At 43.1% G+C, this 25,065-nt stretch overlaps 1 protein-coding gene across 1 annotated transcript; it reads right to left on the bottom strand.

The window, feature by feature from the left end:
- Positions 1 to 669: 669 nt before the first annotated feature.
- On the bottom strand, positions 670 to 20,334 carry ccdc136b (coiled-coil domain containing 136b). Its single transcript, XM_079163757.1, has 10 exons — positions 20,303 to 20,334; positions 18,735 to 18,868; positions 11,719 to 12,036; positions 10,030 to 10,104; positions 8,677 to 8,979; positions 7,574 to 7,691; positions 5,925 to 6,201; positions 5,608 to 5,739; positions 3,793 to 3,905; positions 670 to 2,994 (listed from the first exon to the last, which is right to left on the bottom strand). The coding sequence occupies exons 2-10, from the start codon at positions 18,784 to 18,786 to the stop codon at positions 2,982 to 2,984; spliced, it is 1,401 nt and encodes a 466-aa protein (XP_079019883.1). The 5' UTR covers positions 18,787 to 18,868; positions 20,303 to 20,334; the 3' UTR covers positions 670 to 2,981.
- Positions 20,335 to 25,065: the final 4,731 nt, after the last annotated feature.

Below are 25,065 nucleotides of genomic sequence, written 5' to 3'. Positions count from 1 at the left end.
CTTTGTTAATTAGCTTTTCCCTGTTAGTCTGTCAGGTGAATATATTAAATATTTAAAAAGGGATTTGGGACTAATTTGCTGGACAGATAGGCCCGGGGGCCAAGGCCCACTTGATGACGTCCCACTGGTGATCTGGATCTGACATTTCGACCGTTAAGGCACTTTTAATTTTTTCATTAGCCACAACTCTGACACAGAATGAGACAGAAACTTGATTCCGAATCTGTTGGGAATATGTGCAGACTCTGGAAACTAATTTAAATTAAACCTCAAGTGACAGAAGGTTGCTCAGTGAGGGCTAAGCTAACTGTACCAACCCGTGACCAGGCCTGCACATCCATGCTACTTTTAGATAATTAGACACACTTGAACTTAGAGAACCATGAGTCGTGGCAACTGAGTAATGCGTGTAGTTTATGGGCCTCATCAACAACGTTGACACATCAGTTACTGCCATCTGTAAGGAATCTGTGAGCCTATGTCATGCCTCTGGAGTGACGGTTATTAATATCCATTCAACCCGTGTAATGTAATCCCAGCAGAGGCGGTTCTCACTCAGGTTGACTGCTGGTGATTTCATGAATGGGACTCCGCGGCACCTTAAACCCTGTGACTGACACTGAGGTCACCTTCCAAGAAAAGAAAGCTCTCAGACATCATTTGGGGTAGATATATTTATTTTCTCATTTGTCATTTGCAGTACAAAATAGACCTCCAGGTAACAAAATAGCCACAACTGTATTGAAAACAATCAAACACGCAACACCAAGCTGAGAAACACTGAGCAGTATAGAAGCTTGTTAATCTATGATGATAGTCCTGAAAAAGGGAAAAAGAATTAAACTTAGAGGAGTCATGTACCATTGCAGTCAATGGGAATCTAATTTATATTGCAAACTGATCATTTTGTAAATATACAGTGACAACATTGGCAGTTCAGCGGCAGATCATTTCCATAGTATGTTTTCATATGCAGACATAACAGGTCAGGCATTGTTTATCACGGTTCTGCTTAATGACAAATGTTTCAGAACATTTCTGAAATTAACGAGTCATATTGCTCATAGCAACTACGGTCAAATGCAGTCTAAATGCATGCAATGACTACACCACCTTCCAACAGAGAGGTACTGAAAATGATTAGCAATGCTAGCCGTTCTTCTGAGTAACGTCACCATAAATAAACATTTACACAGCATATTATTTGGCTATCAAATATACGATGCTCTTTCAAAATAGAATAAACTTTCTACAAAGCCAGTACAAATTAAGAAACATCTCTCCCATAGTACTCTATGTCATAACTATTTACATGAAATACAAAGTAACATAATCAACGTAAATTATATATTGTGCTCCTATGTTTTCTAACATGCTTTTTTTCAGTTCTAAAATATTTTCACAAAAAAAAAATAAAAAACGTTTCACAAATGTAAACATTAATCCTTCCACAGATACATTTATATTTGTTGTAATTAATGCTAAAACTTTTTCTGACACCTTCCTATTTACATATTTTGGAACCATATCAATTTCTAAAATGCCTTCACAACTACTAAACCCTGATGTTTTCCTTCAGACGCATCAGTGTTTCAATCCAAGTGTGACCGGATGTCAACCGGTGTTCATCAGATCTGCAGTTTGTTACATAAAGCGTGTCGTCAGTAAACAAGGAAACGCCGGCTGTCGACATTCTCACACTTGAGTACCTGGAACAACCTGCGATCCTCGTGAATCTAAACAACAATACTACGACGCTAGCCATTTAAATCCTGCTGGAGAGGAAGAAAAGCTGCACATTGAAATGTTAGACATTAAACACATTCATATACTTTGATCGTTCTACAATTGGCTCCCAAAGTTGCTGAGATATCTGCTGTAACAAAACTTCAGCAAACCGTAATGTGTGTGTAGCGTCGCTGTGGGTGTAAGATTTGAGAATTTCAAAGTGAGCTGTGGGCAGGTAAGATAAATCAGAAACACTGCACCAGACTTTCTGGCATGGTGGTCCAACTGATAAGAGGAAAGTAGGAGTTGTTTGATTTCAGAGACAGACACAAGACAATTAATTGTAAGGCAGGCGGAAGTGACAGAGCCTGCACACTGTGAAGAAGAGCTTCACCAACCAAGGTTTGAACATAAGCCTTTTAAGCTAGGCTTAGATTGACAGGTGTTTAGTTATTCCTGTTCTCATTGTAATATCATTGGTGCTTACATATTCCATGTTTGGGTCAGTAATACAGTGGCAGGAGGTAATGGTAGGATGATGTTCATTTAATCCAGTTTTGCAGAATGTCGAATTTATTGTATTCCGTATTTTGGGGGGAAAGCAACAAGTAATTAATAGTCAACTTATCATAACTTAATATAACATTTACATTTAAAGGGCATGTGTACATTTCAGTGCATCACATGTCCAGACTCCATGTTTGTCAATATTATCAGAGACAACTATGAACAATACTTCAAACAAATAAATAAATAAATAACGGTTAAATAAATGGAAAACCATTAGGTGCACATTAACAATCAAAATCTTAATTCTATTTTTTTTATCACATTGTTTGCTAAAAGAGAGAAAAATGAAATTCACAGACACAGAGGAGGAGTGACACAGCACTAGCATACATTTAGTGGAGTGAGATCAGTCCTCATGTGGGCTCTCTGCAGGTCAGCTCATCATCATCTTCAATCTCGGATGAGACTGAGCGCAGTCGTTCTCGGTGCAGGTAGTACCTTCTCATCGGCGACATGATATCCCATACATTTTCTACTACACAGCTGTCAGCTCTAGCACATTTAGAGAATTACAGTTGAGTCTGTAGACATGGCAGGAGAAGAACGAGGGCTAGTCTGAAGCAGACCTCTGTCCCTGTGCAGTTGTTGCCCATCCAATCAACATCGGACGAGAGCTCTCAACAAGCTCGTCATCATTAGTAGCACTGCTGTGGCTGCAGTGATAGTCAAAATGGAGTTCCAACCTACCTCACTCCCCTGAGGGAAGAGAGGAAAAAAGTAGTGTTAGTTTGACATTTTAGGAAAATGATTTTATTCGCTTCCTTACAGAGAGTTAGATGAGAAGATTTTTTTTTACCATGAATTCAATCTTCTCATCTAACTATTGGCAAGAAGGCACTTAAAATGTCGAACTATTCCTGTAAAAGACTTCTTCAGTTCCATAAAAAGGAAATATTTTGCTCTAATTTGCCAAACTGCCCACCCGTCCCACGTCCACCTTCTGTAAACGTTTAACGTCATTATCTACCTTCATTCAGCGAAGATTTTATCTGGCAAATTTGGCATTTCTGCAGTTTAGACCATCCCATAACATCCACCACTGTAAATGGATCTTAATCAATAATTTATATGAAAGGTCAGTTTACTCAAATAACACATATTTTCTTACTGACATCTTGCAGTATTGAGCCATGCAGATGGCAAAACAAGTTGTGATATATTTCTGCCTCCACCCAAATACAACAGAGATTCTTTTTTTCTTTAATCCAGCAACACCTCTTTTCAGAAAGTGTGTCCTGCTCACTCTGGACAATTCACAGAATACACTCTCTGGCTCCCATGAAAACGTTTGATCGTTTTCTTGTATCGGGGTAAGACAGAATTCTCACAAACAGTAATCTAAAAACCTGAGCAAATAAAACCCAAACTATCTGCATCGCTAGAAATGGGATGCGAGAAACTTTGTTTTTCTGTAGTTTGGGTGAACTGACTCTTTAATCAGTTAAGAACCATATGTAGCATTATGCATCAGATAGAGATAAGCTCCTCCCATACCTTGCCCTCTGGGACGCCAACTCCGACAACCAGCACCAGACCACAGCCAATATTACAATCATTCCTATGAAGGGGATGGAGAGAACAGGGTGCTCAGACGGATGGATGAATCTCTGAGGAGGGAATAAAAACAAACACAAGGACCATGGGAATGAAGGGAATGAATGAATGGATGGATTAAAGTATCCAAATAATAACAACACAGATAGAAAAAAGGTTGTGACAACAGCACAAATGGACCACCACTACACATCGCTACATTAAAAGTGTGACATGGTCTATGGCTGTGAAATAAGGGGAAAGGTTGTGATGGAGTGATTTACATTTCCTGTTAAATAAACAAAGCATAACTTTAAGGTGACATACACATCAACTCAACTTGAGCATGTGTGAGCAGTCCTGTGTGGCATTTTTAGGCTGCGTGTGATGTTATGGTGACAAACAAAGAAAGACATGATTGTTGTGACTTGCATATGGTGGTATTTTTTGTCTGTCTATCCTCGTAGTCTGTTTTTTGATGTTTTGCTAAAATTGTTATCGCACAGGCTGAGAGGTCATGGACATTCAGAGCACAAGGACAGCATCAGAGACAGGCACGGGTAGACAGTTTGACACAACGCAGAGACATCTCATCACGGCTGTTGCAGACAAAACACAGAGGTTTAGTCCTGTTTGTTTCTAACGACATAAAAGGACCATATTACAGTACAGGGCTTTGCATGGCTTCCAATCAATAGATTTGTCTTTTTGTTTAGTTTTTTCAAGATTTCTGAATGCATATTTTCTTTCCTTACAGGTAGCCATTGGTATTCATTCCTTTTAGGACTTTGTGAAAATCAACTTGCAGAATACTGAGTCTGTCTTTGTGTGGAAATGCAGTTGAATCCACAGATTGTCCTCGGGTTGGTGCATTCAAGCGACAAACTGTGCTGCGTTCGCAAACTGTGTTGTCGAAAAGCCAAACCCAGAGGACAACGACATTAAAGGAAAATGAATTTGGTACTGCAGCTTCTTGCGTTAAGAGTTTTGGATTTTCCCGTGAGAACTTAATAACACATCTAAACTATCCACGCTTTCAAACATTTATCATGCAACAGTAGTGTTACTGTGACTTAAGTAATTGTTTCAATTAGCTATTTTAGATACGTTTCATTTAACTACAAGTTGACATTCACACAGCACCTTATTGAAATGAACAGAAGGTAGCCTTAAGGTAGAAAATACACATCACAAAATCTAAACAAGCAAATGTCCTTTCAGTACTTTTTACTCTATAGAACAAGAGCAATAGACATTCTTGGCTTGAATGCCTGAATTTTTTTTCCACAGATTTTGTGTTTAAGTCCAACAACAGTATAAAAATAATTGCTGTCACAGAGAAGTTAGACACAGAAACAGTGGGAGGGAAGGTTTCCCAGCCCAAAGCACACAATAGATATGGACTGACAGGCCAGGTCAGTTCATATCCAAACATATATTGCTACAGCATGAGACACAGAGAAAGTGGGCTCAACAGACACAGGATACAGTACGTGTGATGTGAGGCGTGTTATGTGTTAGTTGACAGTGTGGGTGCAAAGAAAAAGTGGCTTTAACCTTGTCGCAATTATCGCCGGGAATTCTCAAAACCTCTTCTAGGACAAGTTCACATTCATTTTGAAATCAAAGAATTAAGAGACAGCCTGCTCTAAAGATGCTTTTGGAATCTAAAGTTAGGAATGCAAAGCAAACCGCACAAACCTACATTAATCACATCAGTTTCCCTTCTTCTGAAACCAACTGTATATTACTGTATTATTCATGTCTGTCCCTCACCTGAGCCCCCCCTGACAGCTTCTCCAGCTCTGCCTTGCAGCGCTGCAGTTCCTCTTCCAGCTCTGCTCTCTCCCTCTGACTGCTGTCATACAGTACCTGCAGCTCCTGCAGCTCCACCTTCAGACCGTTACACTGGAGGACACAAGAGGTCACATTCAGTCTTTTTATTTACAGCAGTGGACGGACTGACGGCATTTATTGAAACATGTTTTTGGTTTCGATTGAAATCCATGTGCTAATAATGGTTGAGCAAAATCTGCCCATGCTTTATTCATTTAACTAACAATGCATTACTAAGACACTATTATGCGTCGTACCTCTCTCTGCACCTGTGAGGCCTTCTCCTCAGCCTGTTTGAGCTGCTCCCTCAGGGAGAAAATCTCCCCGATGCCTCCATTCCAGCCGGTTGATGTTACGGGCTTCCCATCAAATGAAATATTCTTTTGGATGGAGGCGTCCACCAGGCGACAGTTCCCAGACTTGGCCATGGTCATGTAGCTCTCTGTCATGACCTCATCCGAGCCAGTCTCCATCTCCTTCCCCTCTGTGCCCTCCTCTACGTCTTCCTCTTTCAGTGACAGGTAGACACTGGAGCTGGACGAAAGGAGCGATGGTGAAGAATACAGCATTAACTTCCTGTTTCGGCTGAAAGAGCTGAAAGCTCAGAAATGGGCTGATCATCTCCATGATCAAAGGCTGAATGTGGTTGCTATGCTATTTGATGTGATAACCAGAGAGCTTGATGCATGCAGAGGTTTGCTCATGGTGTACATTTAGTCTGATTACTGATGAAGACACAGTTTTTCCATTATTTGTGTGTTTCTGTTACAGACATGCCGGCAAATGTATCTAGCCATCCTTGTAATAGAACAAGAAGATTACTTCCATTTCGACTAATAAAATGATTCGGTTTTTTTATTATCAGTTAATTGTTTAGTCTATAAAATGTCAGAAAACAATGAAAAAGGCCCATCACAGTATAATTGCTTGTTTTGTCTGACCAACAGCCCAAAACTCTCTTTTATAAATTAAATTCCAAAAGATGCAGAACAGAGAAAAGCATGGAACTATGTAACAATGATTGGTATTTATAGCTTGATTAATTAAATGTGATTAATCATTATTCTAAATTGTTGTCCCACCACATGGTCCAGTAACTGTTATGGTCATGGCGCTTATGCTGTTGGGACTTCTCAGCTGTTTTTCTTGATTTTATACTTTGTAAGTTATTTCTCCGTTTTGTACGTATTGTCTTCTCTCTTTCTTCCGACTCCCCGTTTCCCTTCTCTTCTTCCAGTCAAGCACTGCGTAGCTTATGTTTAGAACAGTGCTATAAATAAAGTTGGCTTTTGCGTTCGATGTATCACAAGATCTTCCTCAGCAGATGGAGTACACCCTGTTCCCCGTCTGCTGAGGAAGAAAAAAACATAACAGCTACTAAATAGATCCTGTGTGGAGATTGGGCCTCAATCATCAATATCTTCCGATGTTTCTTTTATATTTCTTCTTGAAAAAGATCCAAAGAAACGTACCTACAGAAGCTGTAGAGTTGATGAAAATGCAGTACAAACATATTATGTACAAACATATCTGCACTCAAATGTGCGTACGTGGGCTCTTTAGCCTGTGTGTGTTCTGACCTAAGAACAAATCCCAAATATTTAAACACTGGTGAATGAGAACTGCCTAAGTGGGTTTTAACGGCTTAACGTTTTTTAAACGTCAAGAATGAACTTTCAATCTCAAAATTGTCATTGATTAATTCTCTGTCAATCTACTTATCAACTAATACATTTATGTGTAATCCCTCGCATGATGTTGTTAAGTGATTAAACAGGTGGCCTCGCAGTCTTTTCTAAATGAGACGTGACGTGAACGCCTGTGGGTAGTGTAGTATTCCGGAGGGTATCCCCTCCAGCTGTACCAGTAAGCACAGCTGACGAGTGAACAGCCATTGACCTCTCACCATGTCCTCTGTCTCTGCAGCAGCTGCAGCCTCTCAGTGAGACGTCTGTTGTCCTCCTTCAGGGTCTGACACTCCTCCCTCAGCGTACGGCACTCCTCCTTCAGCAGGTCCACGTCACCTGACAGATCAAGGAAGGTCAGAGATGGAGGAGGTCAGTTGAGCTCATCTTTAATGTCACTGACTGAGGCCTTTACATCACTACTACACGTACGGAATGTATTTAAGGAATAGCTTGTGTTTGCGCTTTCTTGACGAGAAGTAGATGAGAAGCTTGACACCACTCTCATGTCTAAATAGGAAGCGACCACCAGCAGCTGGTTAGCTTAGCTTAACATAAAGAATGGAAACAGGGGTAAACAGCTAGCCCGTCTCTAACGCTCACTGATCAAAACATTATATCTTGTTTGTTTAATCCTTACAAAAACAATTAATTGAAAAATACTATTTGCCGTGTTATGCAGTTTTTAAGTGCTGAACTACTTCTTTGCTGGGACCAATTGCTAGACTCCAGGAAGTTACTGGTCTTGGTCAAAATGTCAAACTGATCCTTTAAAATAAATGCCAACTGTGAGTCAGATTGTACTTGTATATGAAATACAGAGCCTGACAATTATATAATATGAACTCCCCTCCCTCAGTCCCACCCGAGGCTCAGCTGCAGAGCCCAGCGATGATATCATGTGTTAGAAGTGCATATCCCTCCCCCTCATGACTTCATGTCCCTGGTATCCTCACACAAACATCTGCACACACACACACACACCACTCCCCTTGCAGCACTCAGCAACCACATTTGTAATTTGTAATATTTATTAAACCCCACAAATGATTGACGTGCTTGACTGTGGGATGCTAACCTGATGTGAGCGTGGAATAAGAACATCCATAGCGTCGTGCTTTGTTTTCATAATATCAGCAACAAAGACGGATCATGGGCTAAGGACATGATGGCTGTTTGCACAAGATATGAAGATGAGGTGCACCACCAAGACTTCTTGTGTTTTATAGAGACCTACTGTAATAAAACAACAGGCCTACATCAGTCCATCCCTTCTCCCTGGCATCCATCTACACCCATCTACTCGACACTCCTCGTCCCTCACCCTCTCTCCTCTCGGCGTCCCTGCGCTGGCTCTTCATGCTGATCTCAGCCCTCAGCGTGGTGATCTCCAGCTCGTACTCCTGGGTCTCCTCGCTGAGGCGCTGCAGCTCGACCCGCCGGCGACACAGCTCCTCCTGCAGCGAGGCGATGTCGTTCTCCCTCTCTGCCGCCGCCTCCTCTGCCGCCTGTTGGAGCAGGAACACCTCCTCCTGAGCGACACGCAGCTCCTCCTGGGCCTCGGCCACCTCGCTCTCCTTCTCCTCCTCCAGGCTGTCCATCTCCTCCTGCACAGAACGCAGCTGGGCTGTAGGGAGAGGAGGAGGGCAATGTGGGTTAGACTGCAGTATCAGTATAAGTGTATAAATGTGTGTGTGTGTGTGTGTGTGTGTGTGTGTGTGTGTGTGTGTGTGTGTGTGTGTGTGTATGATCTTACCTGAGGTTTTGCATCAGTGGGCCTGCATGTGTTTGTGTGTGTGTGGGTGATGTGTTCTTGTGTGTGTGTGTGTGTGTGTGTGTGTGTGTGTGTGTGTGTGTGTGTGTGTGTGTGTGTGTGTGTGTGTGTGTGTGTGTGTGTGTGGGTACAGTTTGGAAGAGGAGCTGATGTAACTGATGGTAACAGACCTTTTTCTCAGGGTCAGATTCAGATGTTGGCTTAGTATTTTCAGGAAAGGAAAATATTCAACAACAAGAGCAATAGTAAAGGGTAATGGCAATAAAACCAGTAATTACTCGATTAAACAGTTCGGATGTAATTCATGCATTGCAGATCCATCATTAAATAGTTTGGCAGTTTCCCCAACTGACTGAAAAAAAAGTCGTAGCTTTAAAAACTATGCACAGCTCCTCCATTTTCTATATTCAATTGTCTCTTTTTGTGTAAAGACTTTGTTTCCTTTCTTTCTTTTTTCTTACTCAGAGCCATTATCCTTGTTTCTTTGTTGGTATTGTGTTGGTTCTGAGGTGTGTTTTATTGATCACTCATGATTGAGCTCAAATCTCAATAAGGATTTCTGAGGAATAATTGTGTCTCTGTGTGAATGATTTCTTTACGTAAAATGTCATTTTAAAAAAATGGTCACAAGAAATGAATTGCCCCCGAATCAATAAAGCAAATGATTGCAAGCGTTCTAGTCAGTCACATACCTATCTTACCATACAGTGACATACAAGATGGAGGTCCTGTTGTCAAAATTGGCATCGACCTTAACTATCGACAGACAGGACAAATGTAATAGGCAATAGCTGATTTGAATGTTTGATTGATTTTTCCTGGTTCCGGGGAATAGTAATAGTTATTGTCTGGGTTATTTCAAAGAACAGAGCTTCACTGCGGAGCGTTTTATTATGTCGATACCTTGTAGATTCATGATCTGTCGTGTGAAGGCTTCAGCTTGATGGGCACTTGCCAGACGCTCATCCTCCAACAGACCTGGTGGAGAGAGGAAGTGGAGAGGAGTGGAGGAGAGTGGGGAGGGGAGGGGAAGTGGGTAGAGAGATAAGAGGAAATGTTAGTTCAGCAGGCCAATAGAAAGATGACAACTTGATAAGCGGTTCAACCTTGAGGCATGACTGAATGACACAAGCAGTTCTGTGTGTCACAATACAACATGAGCCGGACCATCGGTATTAGTATAAGATTTGTTACTATATCAGTTTTATAAATATCCTATATGTATACGACAATAAGATCACATGACAATATAACTTCACAAAAATAATTTTAAAAAATGGACAAAGAAAAAATATGATAACGAGACAAAATAAAATTGGCAGCTTGTTTTAATAATCGTCATATTGATAATTATGATCTTTACCTCCCTAACGTAATTCTCTGACCGTTTACACTCAGGACCCCCCCCCCCCCCCCCCCCCCCCCCCCCCACAACAGCTGCCAGCAGCATGAACAGCTGACTGTTCCCAGTGGGAGTTGACCAAAAGAGATTTCTGGTTGTGGTCGAGGTAGGACACCCAGTCTGGAAGCTTCCCTCAGCAGGCAGGCAGTTGTCTGAGGAATGCCTCTACCGCTGCCAAACAAACATCTGAGCTCACCATGCCATGTCTTATAGTGTCACACACAGTCATAAACACATAGTCATAAATACGCAAACACACACACACACACACACTGAGTTCACTGTAGCACCATACCCAAGGCTTTACTCATTGCTGGTGTCCCTGAACGTTAAGCTCATCATTTCTAAGCTATGAAGTGATGCTCCATTTAGCGCCCATGATGAGGACCTGTGTCAGTGTCAGTGTCATGTTCAACTCGATTGTGATGAACAGGAGATGTCTCCGGTGGAAGGTTAAGCTGGATGGAGAGGACAGGGGTTTTCTTCTGTGGCTGTGTGTAAAGAAGGTTGATATACTATAAGTGTTGCTTAAGTGAGTGTATAAGTGAGTTCTTCAGAATTTTCCCTTCTCCGTGCACCTTGGCAGCAGGTGAAGTTGTGCCAGAAACCCACACTCTCCACTTTGTTTATTGGTCTAGAATAGATAACATTTCACCCACCACCTCCATTGCAGAGATTTGAGAAACTGGGTCTCAAGAAATGCAAATGCAAGATCAATATTGATCAGATGCAGAGAAATGAGGCCCATCGAGCATTTAAATGAGATACTGAGCAAGTTTCTGTATGGCAGCCTCTGCCATCATTGTATGAATGTGAAACTGATCCTTTTTGGTCAACCGTGTTTACACTGGACACACTGTGCAGATTGCATTGAATTTCCACGACATGATTAAAGGTTAAGGGAGATTCTAGTTCTGGCTAACTGCGCAACATCTGCTATGCTACAAGAGCTACAGGGATTTCCAGGATATTCCAGTATTTGAGAGTATTTGTGTATTTGAGAGGATTTCTTTTTACTTTTTACGTTGCCCAGGATGACAGGATTTAGGGTATGTGGAAGATGTTTGCATTTGGTTCCATAGATTTTGATTTCAGGTCAGATGACTGTTGAATAAAGGGAAGATAGATGATTCAAGGCAATAAATAATGAATAAATAGTATACAGTTATTTCCAAGGCTGTGAGTCTCACCTTGCAGCTCATGGAAGCCCTCCTGGTGTTTGTTGGAGGTCTCTCTGGCATCGTCCAGCTCCAGCAGCAGCTGCAGCACCTGGGCCCTCAGCTCATCCAGCTCCTGCTCCTCCGTCAGCGGCTCCTGCTCGTTCTTCATCTTCTCGTCCCCATCGCCTTCCTCCTCCTTCAGCTTCCTCTCTTCCCCTTCCTCCTCCTGAGCTCTCTCCTGGTCCATCTCCTCCTTCTCGTTGTTCTCCTCCAGCACGCCTCTCTCCTTCGCTGTGATGTTGTTGTCCATGGTGGGGCTGCACTCTGCTTTCAGATCGCACGGGTCATCTGATGACAAAATGACAGCGGCGTTAGAAAGGGATGCCTGATAGGTGAAGAGAGGGAAACGCAACACAGACTGTGTTTTCTTTTGAATCAACAGCACCATCTTGTGATTGAAGCGGCACTGAGTTCTTTGAACACCAACATCTATTCCACTCATGTACCTCGATTTAACACTCTGATTTAAATATACAGAACTACTGATAGCCCTCTTATGAGATTAGAGCTGAGATTTTCAAAGAAAAAAATCAAGAACTCCATTCTTGTCGGGAAGAACGCATTAAAAATATATATGTCGAAACATGTCTCCTGTGTCAAAGTTTTGACACTATGTGGTTGTTAAGTGAGACGTCATTAATACATACCACGTGTTGACTTAATTACAATGTTAATTCACATTACGTTTTACATTTAAATTTCTGACCAGTAGGTGGAGTGAGTTAGCTGACACAATGCGGTGAGAGAAGGGGGGAGGTGGGCCTGTATGCTGAAGCAATCACTATGACTCACCACTCAGCAATGCACCGCCAAGTCCATAATAACCCGAGCTACCAGTCATAGTAAGAGATGTGACAAACACACATCTCTCTCTGGTATCACACTGTGTCACATTACATGGTCGTCTGCCATTTTGCTTTTGCTTTTTTTGTGTTGGTTTTCTTCGTCCTTGCAGACAGCCTGGACTGAGCTGTTGTTATTGGGGTCTGTAAAGCCCAATGAGACATTGTATATGATGAAGAGCCATACTAATAGACTTGATTTGACACTAACCGCTGTTGTTTGCTTCTGCGAAGACGAATGCAGAGCAGGTTAGAAAACTGGAAGGAAGGGCATCATGACGGTAAATTCCCATTTGACTAGGAAGAAAAAGCTTTTCCCATTAGTCAGATTAAATTTGCTGCCAGGCAGGAAAGACCAGAGGTAAAAGGAGATTATATCCACAATGTTAGTTTGTTCTGAGGTGCAATTAGAGGTTAAAAAATCACTCGTGCATCAGTTACTGCCTTATCCCTTGAAATTTGGCTTACATCACACACTGGCCTACATTTCTCTCTTAATAACACGCCCTGCAGGGTCAAGTCCAATCTCAGAACTAAATTGATGTGTAGCATCACGCATTCATGTTTGAGTGATCTCCGAGTGCCTCAAAATTGCTGTTTGTGCTTAGAAAGCAGTGTGAGGATGAGACAGGGGACTGGTGTTGAGAAGAAGGAGCAGCAGGGGACACGGTAAAGTATTAACTAAAGATCTACCTAATTAAGAGTGATGCTCAGCGGTGTAATCTTGGCTCAGGGGATGCTTCCATCTCTTGAGGTAATTATTTCTCTGCCTTGTTGTTCCTCTCACTAGATGTAACTATTTCCATCACAACCGAGCAGTTGCACCATTTTCCTATTGTATCTCTATAACATTAGCAGCAGACCGCTTTCTTCATGTCTCATAATAATGTTCATTTAAACAATGCAACCCCTGAAAGTCGTGTGAGGGGTTTCATGAGCGCTGGGCTATTTTGTCATTAAACGTTGATGCTGGTGTAATGAGTTAGTCATAAAGAAGAGAGCTGGAGGAAGCCGTGTGGCAGGGAGAGAGCCGGAGCTGCTTGTATAGCCAGCGGCAACTAAAGGCCATCAAGAGGCAAAATGAATGCCCCCTAATGAATGTTACTCACGTCCGAATCCTTCAGGATTTCTAGCTTGGGGCGTGATAACTGACAGCTTTAGCTCAAGCCATTTGTGCTTAGGTTTCATAGCTGTGTAGCATTCAGACTGTTCTCAGATGGGCACAAACTACAAACTACATACGATCAGAAACAAACTGTGACACAGATTACGGCAAGAAATACGTTTTGTACACACTTTTTTCACACTTTCTGCACCGCTGCTCTGTTTTCAACTTCCTTTGATGACATCTTTGCGAAGGATTCAACCGCTACCAACATATTATTCTGCATTCATCTCCGACTCTAAACCACTCCAACTATCGGTTCAGTGTTGCCGTAAGTCTGCCTGCCTGCTATTCCCAACAGCCTGTTAATCATCTCAGTCCTCAAGGAAGCTTTATCCCCTCACCTTGTGAGTGAATGTCGAATACATTGTGCAGCAGAATCAGCTGCAGCAACACCTGTGATCACTCCACCGCATACTTGGCACAGCGCTGGTCTTCAGTCACGCAGGGCTTGCATTAGACATGGACGCTGCTTGCATACAAGAGCAGGGGCGGGCAGGAGAGTCATCTCAGGAGCGGTGTTACGGCTCCGGGGAGAGGATGGCTTTATCTAGCCATGGCACATTCCTTTGTAATCACACTGCAGCAAAACACATTGAGGATGTCACTGCAAACATTGTGCCACTTTAGAGAGGAGACAACAAGCGAGACTGACTGTTCTTTGTCAGCATCTTAGAATAGCTGTCCGAGATTAAATGTGAGCATCAACGTGGCAACACAAGCCCTTTGTTTTGCCTCTGATTTAGTGTTCAGTGATGGAGTAATGAAATTTGGACTTTGCCAAATTGAGGAGCAGAGTGAGGATTTTAGCAGAGAGAGGCATGCTAGCAGAGGCGTGTATGTGGGACAGAGCTGCTTTTACCTAGCACCACAGGCAAGCCTTTCTCCATAAAACACTGCGGTTTCACTTATACTTCTGCACATTAAATATGCAGCAAAAATAAAAATCTATCGTACAGTGTGGTAGAGTAGATAGCAATTTACTGAGTAAGAAATGTCTGCAAAAGGAGTTGTCATTTTACCTTAACACGTTTCTACAATCTTGATTTGCATACTGCTTTATGTAATCAGGTGTTATCTGATTTAAAATGTGAACTTCTCTATGTAGCACATCTCCATTCTCCCCCTCTGACTGCTAGTTAAATATCTGATTTCACTGTATTGAGAGGAACATTTGGAGCCAAATCAGCTGTGAAAAGAAATGGCGGCCCACAGAAACCCGAGCTGCAGGCTGTCGACAGGTGTGATGAGACGGTTGCCTTGTGCTGAACCAAGCTTGAAAATGGGATTGGGGAGACAGGTGGTGCTTGTTTATGTGTGTGGCATATAATTATATATCCTAAAACGTATATGAATGTAGGCCTATGCGCTTGTACCTGTGTGTGTGAATATATACAGTGGCATGCAGGCTCGTGTATCATTAGGTTGTATTATCTCTTGGGCCCACTTATGATGAGTTCATATACACATATAGGATCACACGGGTCTGAATATATGCCGTGGATCTCGGCAGCTGTGTAGGAGGCCATGCATAATGCACCCCGCTACCCCGGCTTTGAAGCCATCTCGGCACTGATGTTGTAGCTATTCCTCTACAGCTGGAACACTTCCTCAGCAACACATAATGTAGGGAGGGAGAGTCGGAAAGGACGGAGAGACTGCGCGAGAGCAAAAGAGGAAAAGGAGGAGAAGACAATAAAAGAGGGGCAAAGAAGGAGGAGTCATGAAGTGCCCGAGGGGACTCGAGCTGCTCACTTTCTCTTGAAATGACGTAGAAGGACTCAGGTGAAGCAGCACACTAATTAATCTCCATGGAGACCTATGCACACCAACAACCCAGGGCTTCACCATGTGGAAAGTCACCATGGTGATAAAGCTGTTTTGTTGCTTTTACTAAGCATGGAAATCTGTCTGTCTGCTTTTTGCTTTTCCCCACAGAGCAGCCCAAGTGATTTTATCAGGTGTCATTCATGAAGCCCATATGGCGAAGCATCAAATGAGGTTTTCTGACTTCAAACGGTGTGAGACTCAAGAGCTTGAGATGAGGAGGGGGCTACAGGGTAGGAGGTCTCATGAGGTTAATGCGAGGTTATCTCTTTCTCTCTCTCAGTACTTTGAGCCTGAAAACTGAGGAACAACAGCAGCAGGAGGCGACAAGAAAAGAAACAGGAATCATGAGCACCAAAGAGTTGGACTGACTTAATGAGCCGCTCTGTTATTTAAATGGAAATCCATGTTTGCACTTTCAAAGTGAGATAAGAGAAAATGGGTCAACGGAATAGAGGTACATCGTAGAATGAGCTATAATTCGGCCTCATTAGATGAGCGTGCACATAATCTGTGTCCGTGTGTACATACTGTCGGTGAAAAGATGCTTTTTTTCAGGAGTGGTCGTGTGGCTGTGATGTGTTTGTGTGAGCATGTGCTTGTTGCGTATTCCGTTCAGAGATATGAATGGCGACAGAGAACAAAGCATGAAAACAAGTGGTGTGGGAACAATCCATGTGATCACACATCACATCCCACCTGAAAGCAATCTCCGTGGAAGGTTTCGCATCACTTAAATCACAGAGGGAAGAGGGAGTAGCTGCCAAATCTGAAATGGATAAAGACCCAGAGGGAGAGAGAGTGCGCCCTAATGACAGGTTGACGGCGCCGAGCATTTCTGCGTAGGGAGAAGAAAAGTTTTTAGAAATCCATAGAATAACCCGCAGGAAGGAGCCGCATGAGTTCTTGAACCTTCTCTAGTCACCCGAAAGTTTTAGGAATTTTTCCATTATGCAACCCAGAGAGAATCAAATAACATGTGGCACACTCAATTTTTCTAGGGGCCTGCAGAGTGCCCTGAAAGCCTGCTTTAAAAAGCACTAAAGTCTGATGGGGGGAAACGGGGATAAGGTGGTGCAGAGGTTGGTGGGGGATGCTGGGATGCCTGAGGGTGGAAAAACATGCGATGTTTGTTTTCATTTGCCGGGCCATATTAAACACTGATGTTAGAATCTCACACTGTTGTTTTTTTCTCAGCAGGTCTCTGCAGCTCCCAGATCTACAAAGTGTGTCTACAGCAGCAACTTTGCTGTTTATTAGTTCCAGAGAGCTGAGAGAAATCCTGTTTGTGCAGCCTTTGGGAATAACAACACTGCTGATGTGAATCCCACAACGTGAGGGCACAACACCGGAGAAAAGCAGGAGAGGACAGTAGAGAAATGCTGTGTGGGCTGAGCCACTGGCAGGTGCAAAGGTTTGTGTTTCTCTGCGTGTGTGTGTGTGTGTGTGTGTGTGTGTGTGTGTGTGTGTGTGTGTGTGTGTGTGTGTGTGTGTGTGTGTGTGTGTGTGTGTGTGTGTTTGTGTGTGTGTGCGTTGGAGGGTGTGTGGGCGCTGAGAGCAGAGGATTGCGTTTGAAAGAGGGGGATGAGATATTGAGTGGGAAAGCAGAGAGAAGGATGGAGAGAGATATGGCCAGCGACTCGTGCAAGTGGGAGGAACAATATGGTGGCGGATGGTTGGAGACACACAGACAGCTTGCAAATGTCAAACCGGCTTTTTTTTTTTATTTTAGAGGCATTTTTTTCAGTGCTGAGTGGAATTACTTCTCAGCAGGATTGAAAATCCATTGAAAATAAAAGCCTCAAATAGAACTGTTTAGCGCAAAGTCCCTTTTTCCTAAGAACCCTGACTGATGTTTAGCTGACTGACCTCAGCCAGGAAAGAATAAATGCAGTTTAATCCTTTTAGATCCACACATTCAAAAAGATACAAAGTAATACTACTAAATCCCTTTTTTTGTTTGCTGTATGTCTATTCTTTTTAAGATCAGGATTCACGCTACATTAACCCAAACACTCGCCATCACCACACGTTGAAGTTCCAGCTTTAAAAGCACATCTCAGGCTGTGACGAAAGGAAAGAGGTCTCCAGAGTTAAGATAACAGGAAGAAGTATTGGGGAGGAAGAATTTTCCCCTGAGACAGCATCCATGTTATGATGGCCAATACGCAGGCTACAGCATAATAAATGTAAGAAAGGAAATTACCACTGAGACCAAAAGTGGTTTAATAAGTCTACAGGGCAGGGGGGGAGGCTCCGCCAAATACTTGTTATTGAGAGTTCAACTTTAGGACAGTACAGGAAAAGGAAGCCAGATTCAGGCAACCTGTCCGGCTGGTCCAAGGGCTGTTGACCTGTGGTTCTCTCTGAGCCCCTCCACACCAATAAACATCCTCCTCCCAGCGTCCCACACAGAGCAGCTCTGTCAAAACACACTCTTCTCCCTTGTTGGGACACACAGACACAAGAAAACATTCCACACATTGCTCCCTGCAGCCAGTTACACAGTACTGACTCTGTGAGAATGCATTGTGCCAAATAATCATAGAGCCACATTCAGGGACATCATTACCAGCTTACCAGGGGCTGTCCAACACACAACCATGATATGCAAAATGAGTCTATACACAAGAATTCAAGTGCGAGCTGAAAGCAGTCTGAAATGTAAAGTTTAAAAACAAGCTGAGATAAAATAAATCACTTCATGACTCCACATTGCATCAATCCTCAATCATCCTCAGAATAACCTGTGCAACACAGCTAACTAATGACCGCATTATTTCCTGAGTCTATACTTGCCAGCCTTCTATTATTACCTGGCAGCATGTCGCCTCCATCAAATGTCCACAGATGCCACAGCCGACAGTAAAACCCAGTCGTCAGTCAGTCTGTCAGCCCGACCACAGCTCCTAATAAAGACGACGGGCTCCCACCTCCCCGCTTCCTACCAGCTGACCACCTCTCTCCATCTCCTCCGCCTCCTCAGTTCACCGCCCCATCCCTCACTTCAGGAGTAAACACTCTTCCTCAGCAGAGATAAGCATCGACCCCCTGATCTTGATCTGTTAGCGCGGTGCTAAAAACACACGCGCACACACACACACATACACACAGAATCGAAAACAGACAGCGATAAAAACAGCTGCACAAACCTGTAGAGTCCAAAGCCTCCTCGATGAGTGGAGGTAAACGCAGTCCATCCATAGCCCCCCTGTAGCTGCAGCAAAGAGGGAGAGACAGATAGAGTGGGCGAGAGAGGGTCAGAGGCTCCACGCGCCCACCTCAGCTGCAGGGACGGAGAGAGAGAGAGAGAGAGAGAGAGTAGGCTACTGAGCACAGCGTCAAGTACTCGCACACACACGCGCAGGCTTCAATGCACATATGCACACTCACACAAATACAGGCTGGACCTCGGGAGAATTTAGGGAGGATACGGGGAGCTGAAGGCTAGCTCTGGAGCGTGGGAGAGATGCCGAGAGGGAAGAGGGGAGGAGCAGAGTGGAGGGAAAGATGCTGTTTTCCAGACGTCTCCCTTCGCAGACGCTCTCTCTCTCTCTCTCTCTCTCCCCCCCCCCCCCCCCCCTCTCTCTCTCTCTACCTGCCTGGTTTACACTCTTTTTTTAGCACTTGTTTCAACTTCTTCCCATTTTTCAGTGCCTGTTTCCTCCTTTCCCCCCACTAAAACTAATACAATGCCTGTATCATCACACTTACATGAATAAGGCCCATATTAAAATACAGGTAATTTATTTTGTATTCTAGTTTCCAGAAATTAAATTGAATATGGAAATCTTGGAGTTTCCCTTTGATATCAGAGACCTTATGAAGTGTTAAATCATTTGAGAGCTCCAGCGTGACAGAGTTGGCAAAACAGTAGCTCTCCAGTGGATGGCAATGCATTTAGCTGCCAAATGCTAAATCTATAAATATTTTATCATGCAGATTCCAACAGGCTTGCCTACTTCCTAATAAACAAAGTCGAGGATTTGAATATATGAGACAACAAACCAGTGATGGGGACTTGGACTGCGCACAGCGACTTGAGACTTGCAAAACAATGACTTGTAAGCATCTCTGGGTTTGAGAGGCTTGTGTGTATAACGTATGTAATGTATAATGTAAATAGCCTTTTTAAAGTGATCATATATCTATCATATAAGTGATCAAAGGATGCAGTACATGCATTGGATTCCTTATAGCTATGCAGTGTTCTAAGCAGACCGGATGGCATGTGGCAGATGACAGAATGCTGATTACAACCAAGACATTTGAGACTTGACTTGGACTTGTTAAAAAAATGAATTGTGAGCATTTCTGCAACAAACAACAAACAGGTTTCCAAAAAGAGTTCAGAGGATCATACCACCAAAACATATGCAAACTCTACTGTCTTTTGCTTCCTGCAGCGTTCACCATTCATTTGTGTTTTCCTACCTACACACACGCTTCCTCAAACCCTCGTGTATGTTTGGCCCCTAAGCCAAATGAATTTACCTATAATGAGGTCCAGACAGGCTGTTGTAATGGAGGCTGACAGCTCGCACTGCAGATTACTGATCACTTCCCGTCCATTGTTCATTTCCTCCCCTTGCTGACTCTCTCTCTCTCTGTTTACTGCCAATGAACAGTGGCTCTTATACTATAAACAGCATCTGAAACACACTCACACACCCTCCATTTTCATCACATCCTTTCACACACATGTCTTTCTGTCTCTCACCTCTTTCTTTCTCAGCCGCTATCACATCTGGCAACTTCTGTGCGGCAGGCCTAAGGAGCCAGAAATGTGAGGTGTGCCGTGAAACAGTCTGAAAATATACCAGCGTAGAGAGAGAGAGAGAAAGAGAGAGAGAAGAGAGAGAGAGAGAGAGAGAGAGAGAGAGAGAGACAGAGAGAGCGAGAGAGAGACAGAGAGAGAGAGAGAGAGAAAGAGGGGAAAGGAGGGCCCGGCTTAACCGTTAGCTGGCCCAGTAGGATATTCCTATCACAGCACTGTCAGAGAGCAGGAAGTGAACACAGATGTATACACACACACACATTCTCACATTGAACAAGCCGACACCTGAAAGAGGAAATGTAAAAAAAAAACCCAAAAAACAGAAGTTAGTGTAACTGAAATAGAAAGACGCAGAAAGTCTGAGTCTCGACATGTGGTTGTTTGTACCTGTGATAAACAGCCAGTGATTGCTCAGGGACAACAAGTAACAATGGATAAAGGGATTTGATGTCCTCTTATAAGCACTTCTTTTTTACTTTGGTGTGGCTCTGCTCAGCTTTTCCTCGGGGTGCTATAATCCCTAGACAAGCATGGTGAGCATGGTGGCATCTTTCAACTTGATGTCGTCCCACAGTCTCCTTAACACACACAATAACAGCCCACACACACGCACTCACACACACACACACACACACACACACACACAGGAAGAAGAACAAGCTGGGAAGAGAGTTGGCTGACAAGGTGTTGATAATGAGCTGACAATGTCTGGCTTCAAGCCACCTGTGTCACTCCAGTGAGGCAGAATCCTGGTTGTAGGGCAGAACGGGAACAGAAGAATGCAAATACCAGATTAGACTATGGTCAAACACTAACATTATTCCCACTGTTTGGTTAAAGCTGCTGTTTCGCTGCTATTTGCCAAAGTACACTGAGATGATTGTTGAATGCTTGGCTGTTGGACGCCACACTTTGTGAAATTTGGTCAAATTCTTTATCACGGCAAACCCAAAGTATCTACAAGTGCCATTCCACAATGAGAGTGTAAGCGATCAGCCGTTTGCTCATAACACAGAGCTGTCCAACAGAGTGTGAGGTCATACGCAGGGAATCTCTCCACTCATACTGTGGTCTTTGTTTTGTCCAGATTCAACAAGTCATACGCCCACAGCTAGAGTACAGACCTCAGGAATGTGTGCCTGTAATTGACATGTAAGTCAAATGGACACGCGCAGACGCAAACACACAAAGGGCCAACAGTTTCTTTTTAACATATTTGCAATGCTGTGGATTCGATGTCAGTGTTTAACATGGATTTGCATAAAAATGTGGACCATGAATATGATTATGTGTTGAATTTGTGTGCCTGATGAATAAAATGAGTGAACCCCTGACTTTTCCTCCAGCACCATCATCAGGTCAAATTTTCAATTTCCTTTGGTTCATAAGCAAAGACCTTCGAAACTAATGACATTCCCATCGCCTCAGTTCTGCAGCATTGTTGCACATCAGAACATCCTCACAGAGCAGCTAGTTTGTTCATTTTTTTAATAAAGGCACATTTTCATCTGCAGTCCCTGGCCAGGTTGATGTTAAGAATTAAAAGAAAAACAGCAAAAAGCATGCAAACAACTTCAGAACAGATATAGTACAATCATACTGGATTACCAACGATGTAAAGATGGCAACTGCCTCAGGGCACCAAATGTCCCAATTGTTGTGTCTTTTGTCTTAAAGGAAATTGTGAAAAACTTGGGACAGGCAGTACTTGAAATATAACATTGTCTGCAGAGGGTTAATCAAGCCCCGAGTAGAATACAGCACTAAAGAACAGAGGCCTAAACGCAGAGCATACAGAGCAGTGGCCGACATCACATATGGCATGAAAACCTTAAATAGAATAGAATTCAAAGACGTTGATGGACAGAGAAAAATGTAACTATTGTTTCTCCAAAAAGCAAATGAACGCTCAAAGCAAAAGTACCATATGTTGTTTAATATCTCAAATCAGCTCTACTGATTATAATGTTGACTGCTTGTCCAGCTGCTTGTACACGCATTAGGCTAACATAATTTGCTAGTGGATACCCCAGAGGAAACAATATGCTGTATAATTACTCTCTAGTGACAGTGTATCATTGTCACTGTCAGCTGGCCATGTAATGGAACCTCAGAGCCATAAAAGACAGCGATTCACCCCACAATCCCCTTCACACCACGAGGCTGCCAGCCTTTAACTACAAGCATCGCTGCGGCGCTCTGTGGTTGCCTAGCAACTAAAGGAAATTGGAAGGTGCATTTGATTTAGGGCATTTTAAGAAGTGATTTATATGAAGACCTTGGTGATAAATGTTGCTATAAATCTGGAATTTTCCACCGGCGGTTTCTGTGTATTTGTTACTGGATGTTCTAATTCTGGTCACAGACGTCACAGCTGCAGATCTTGCGCCCGCTGAGGGATGAGACTGTCGCTCTTTGCTGGATGGAATATATTCTAAAATATATACATATATATATTATAATATTCTAGGTATATTTTTATGTTATAGTGCAAAGGCAGAGGAAGGGAACATGGCCTGTTTCCATGACACCATAAACAGGAAATGGGAAGGGCCCAGCGCTGCCAGAGGAGTCTAAATCAATGTGGAAGTCGCCAGAGAGGTCAAAACATTCCCATAATATGAGTTCATCCACTCAGTGACTGAAACACACACACACACACAACACTCACATATGTATTCATAAGCACACATATATAACACACTCCCAAAATGTAAAACCATCCATGCTTAAAGATATTCTAACCACACATTTCCCACTCTCTCTCTTTTGAATATGAATGTGTCCCTCTCACGCCCCCTCAGAAGAAGAGAGCGGGAGCGACACTGCGGCGGTCCTTTTGGTGGCCTCCTCCATGCAGGTCCCATCCCCTACGGTCGCCATGCCAACCTATGTGAGGAGGAGGCTTAGCTGTGGAGCCCAAAGAGATTTGATGAGGTCCTGGGATAATTAGCAGCTCATTATGGAGCCCAGTGAATGGGCCAACGAGCTCCAGGAGCCACAAGAGAGAGCTCAATGGAAAACACACAGGACCGGAGCACACATCAAAGGGAAGCGCTCACTTTTCAATTTCACATAATGCAGAAGAGAGCGAGATTGGGAAAGAGAATAATGCTCTCAGTTCACACCTACAAATATAGCTCATAATCCCCATTTTTAAGCCTATGTGTGTGTGTGCGTGTGTGCGCGAGTGTGTGTGGGTGGGCGTCTGTGTGGCTGTGTGTGTTAGTCAGGATCTCTGCGTCACACCAATCGCAGTATTTTTTTTCCCCAGGCGCCCTTAGTTGCTCCACAAATGCACAAAACACCAACCGTTCTCACACACACACACACATCACACAGGTATTTGCACACAGCTCACATTTCCAATCTTAAACTTAAGCTCTCATAAAGTAGAGGAACACTGCGTGAGTGCCAAATATCCACAGTTAAGCGATCTGTCTATCATCCACATCCCTGTTCCTGTATCTCAGCGTGCGTCTGTGCCTCTATTTGGCATGCAGGCAGGCACTAGGCAGGCAGAATGAACCGTGCACACCGCTGTGCCAGGTGACCCATATTGCAGTGCTGCTGAGTTTAACAGCGCATGGGCTTTCTTTTTGTCTGGATGTGTATGTTTGTGTGCTCCCTGTCAGTGATATGCAGCAGTACTGTTGGTGCTGCTGTCTTGTTGAATACGTGTGACATGTTATCTGTTATTTGAAGGTGATGTAAAACATGACATGCATGTCATTACTTATTGTTGTATCTGTGGTATATGGTTGGAGCTGTGCTGTTGCGTGTTGTGCCAAAATTGGCTGAGGGTTCATTAAAGGAACTGTAATTCAATTTAATACCTCTCTCTCTCTAATCATCAGCATCCTGGGTACCAAAATCCACCCTGATGGGAGACACATCAGTCACAGTTACAGTCTACAGAAATAATTTCTGTCCACAGCACGGAATACAATACAACCTAGATTTAGTGTTCATGAAAATATACAAAAGCATGCTTCAATGGAGCTGTGCGCTCTAGAGAATTGTAGAAATGTGTTGAAAAACTGAATCTTCAATGTTAATTTGTTACAACAGCAGAGGGCGCTACTCTTCCACATTGTTTGTGATATTCCTGCCTACATGACACTGTTGTCTATTGTCCTCTCACCCCTCTGTGATGTTAGTCTTACTGTTTGTGTGAAGTTGTGGCATTGATTTTGACAGAATGAAAATGAATCATTTATATATGAAACATGCATAAATCCTGGTTGGTACCATGAAGGCTGTGTAAGATGCTGCAGCCTTCCAATATGTTTTCTTGGTCTCTAACGTGACAACAGTGCAGCGCCTCCACCCTCTGGTGGTGAAGAAGGAGAGAGTGTTTAGCAATAAAAGAAGAGCAAGTATGTGTGGTATTCATGTTGAGTGTAACTTATTAGAAACTGTATGTGGGGTAAGTTTTTATGAGGTCAATTCTTCTGGTGCAAATCTCTAAAATGAAAACAAAGAAATCTACTGTGAATGCAAATAGGATACTCTCAGGAAGTTTCACTGAGTTAATAAACTTCCGTCTGTTTCCTTATTTACACTAATTGCAACTGGGTGAAGTAATCTTTGATTTTCTGGCTGTTGTCTGCACTCCACTGAGACTTCTGGATACTGAAAAATAGGAATCACATGACGAATACAACGACCAATCACCAAACAACTCCATGGGTCACAGGTCGATT

The sequence above is a fragment of the Pholis gunnellus genome, assembly GCF_910591455.1.
Source record: "Pholis gunnellus genome assembly, chromosome: 7".
Classification (NCBI taxonomy): Eukaryota; Metazoa; Chordata; class Actinopteri; order Perciformes; family Pholidae; genus Pholis; species Pholis gunnellus.
Note: the sequence above shows the minus strand (reverse complement) of the source record. Positions and strands in the feature narration are given on the sequence as shown.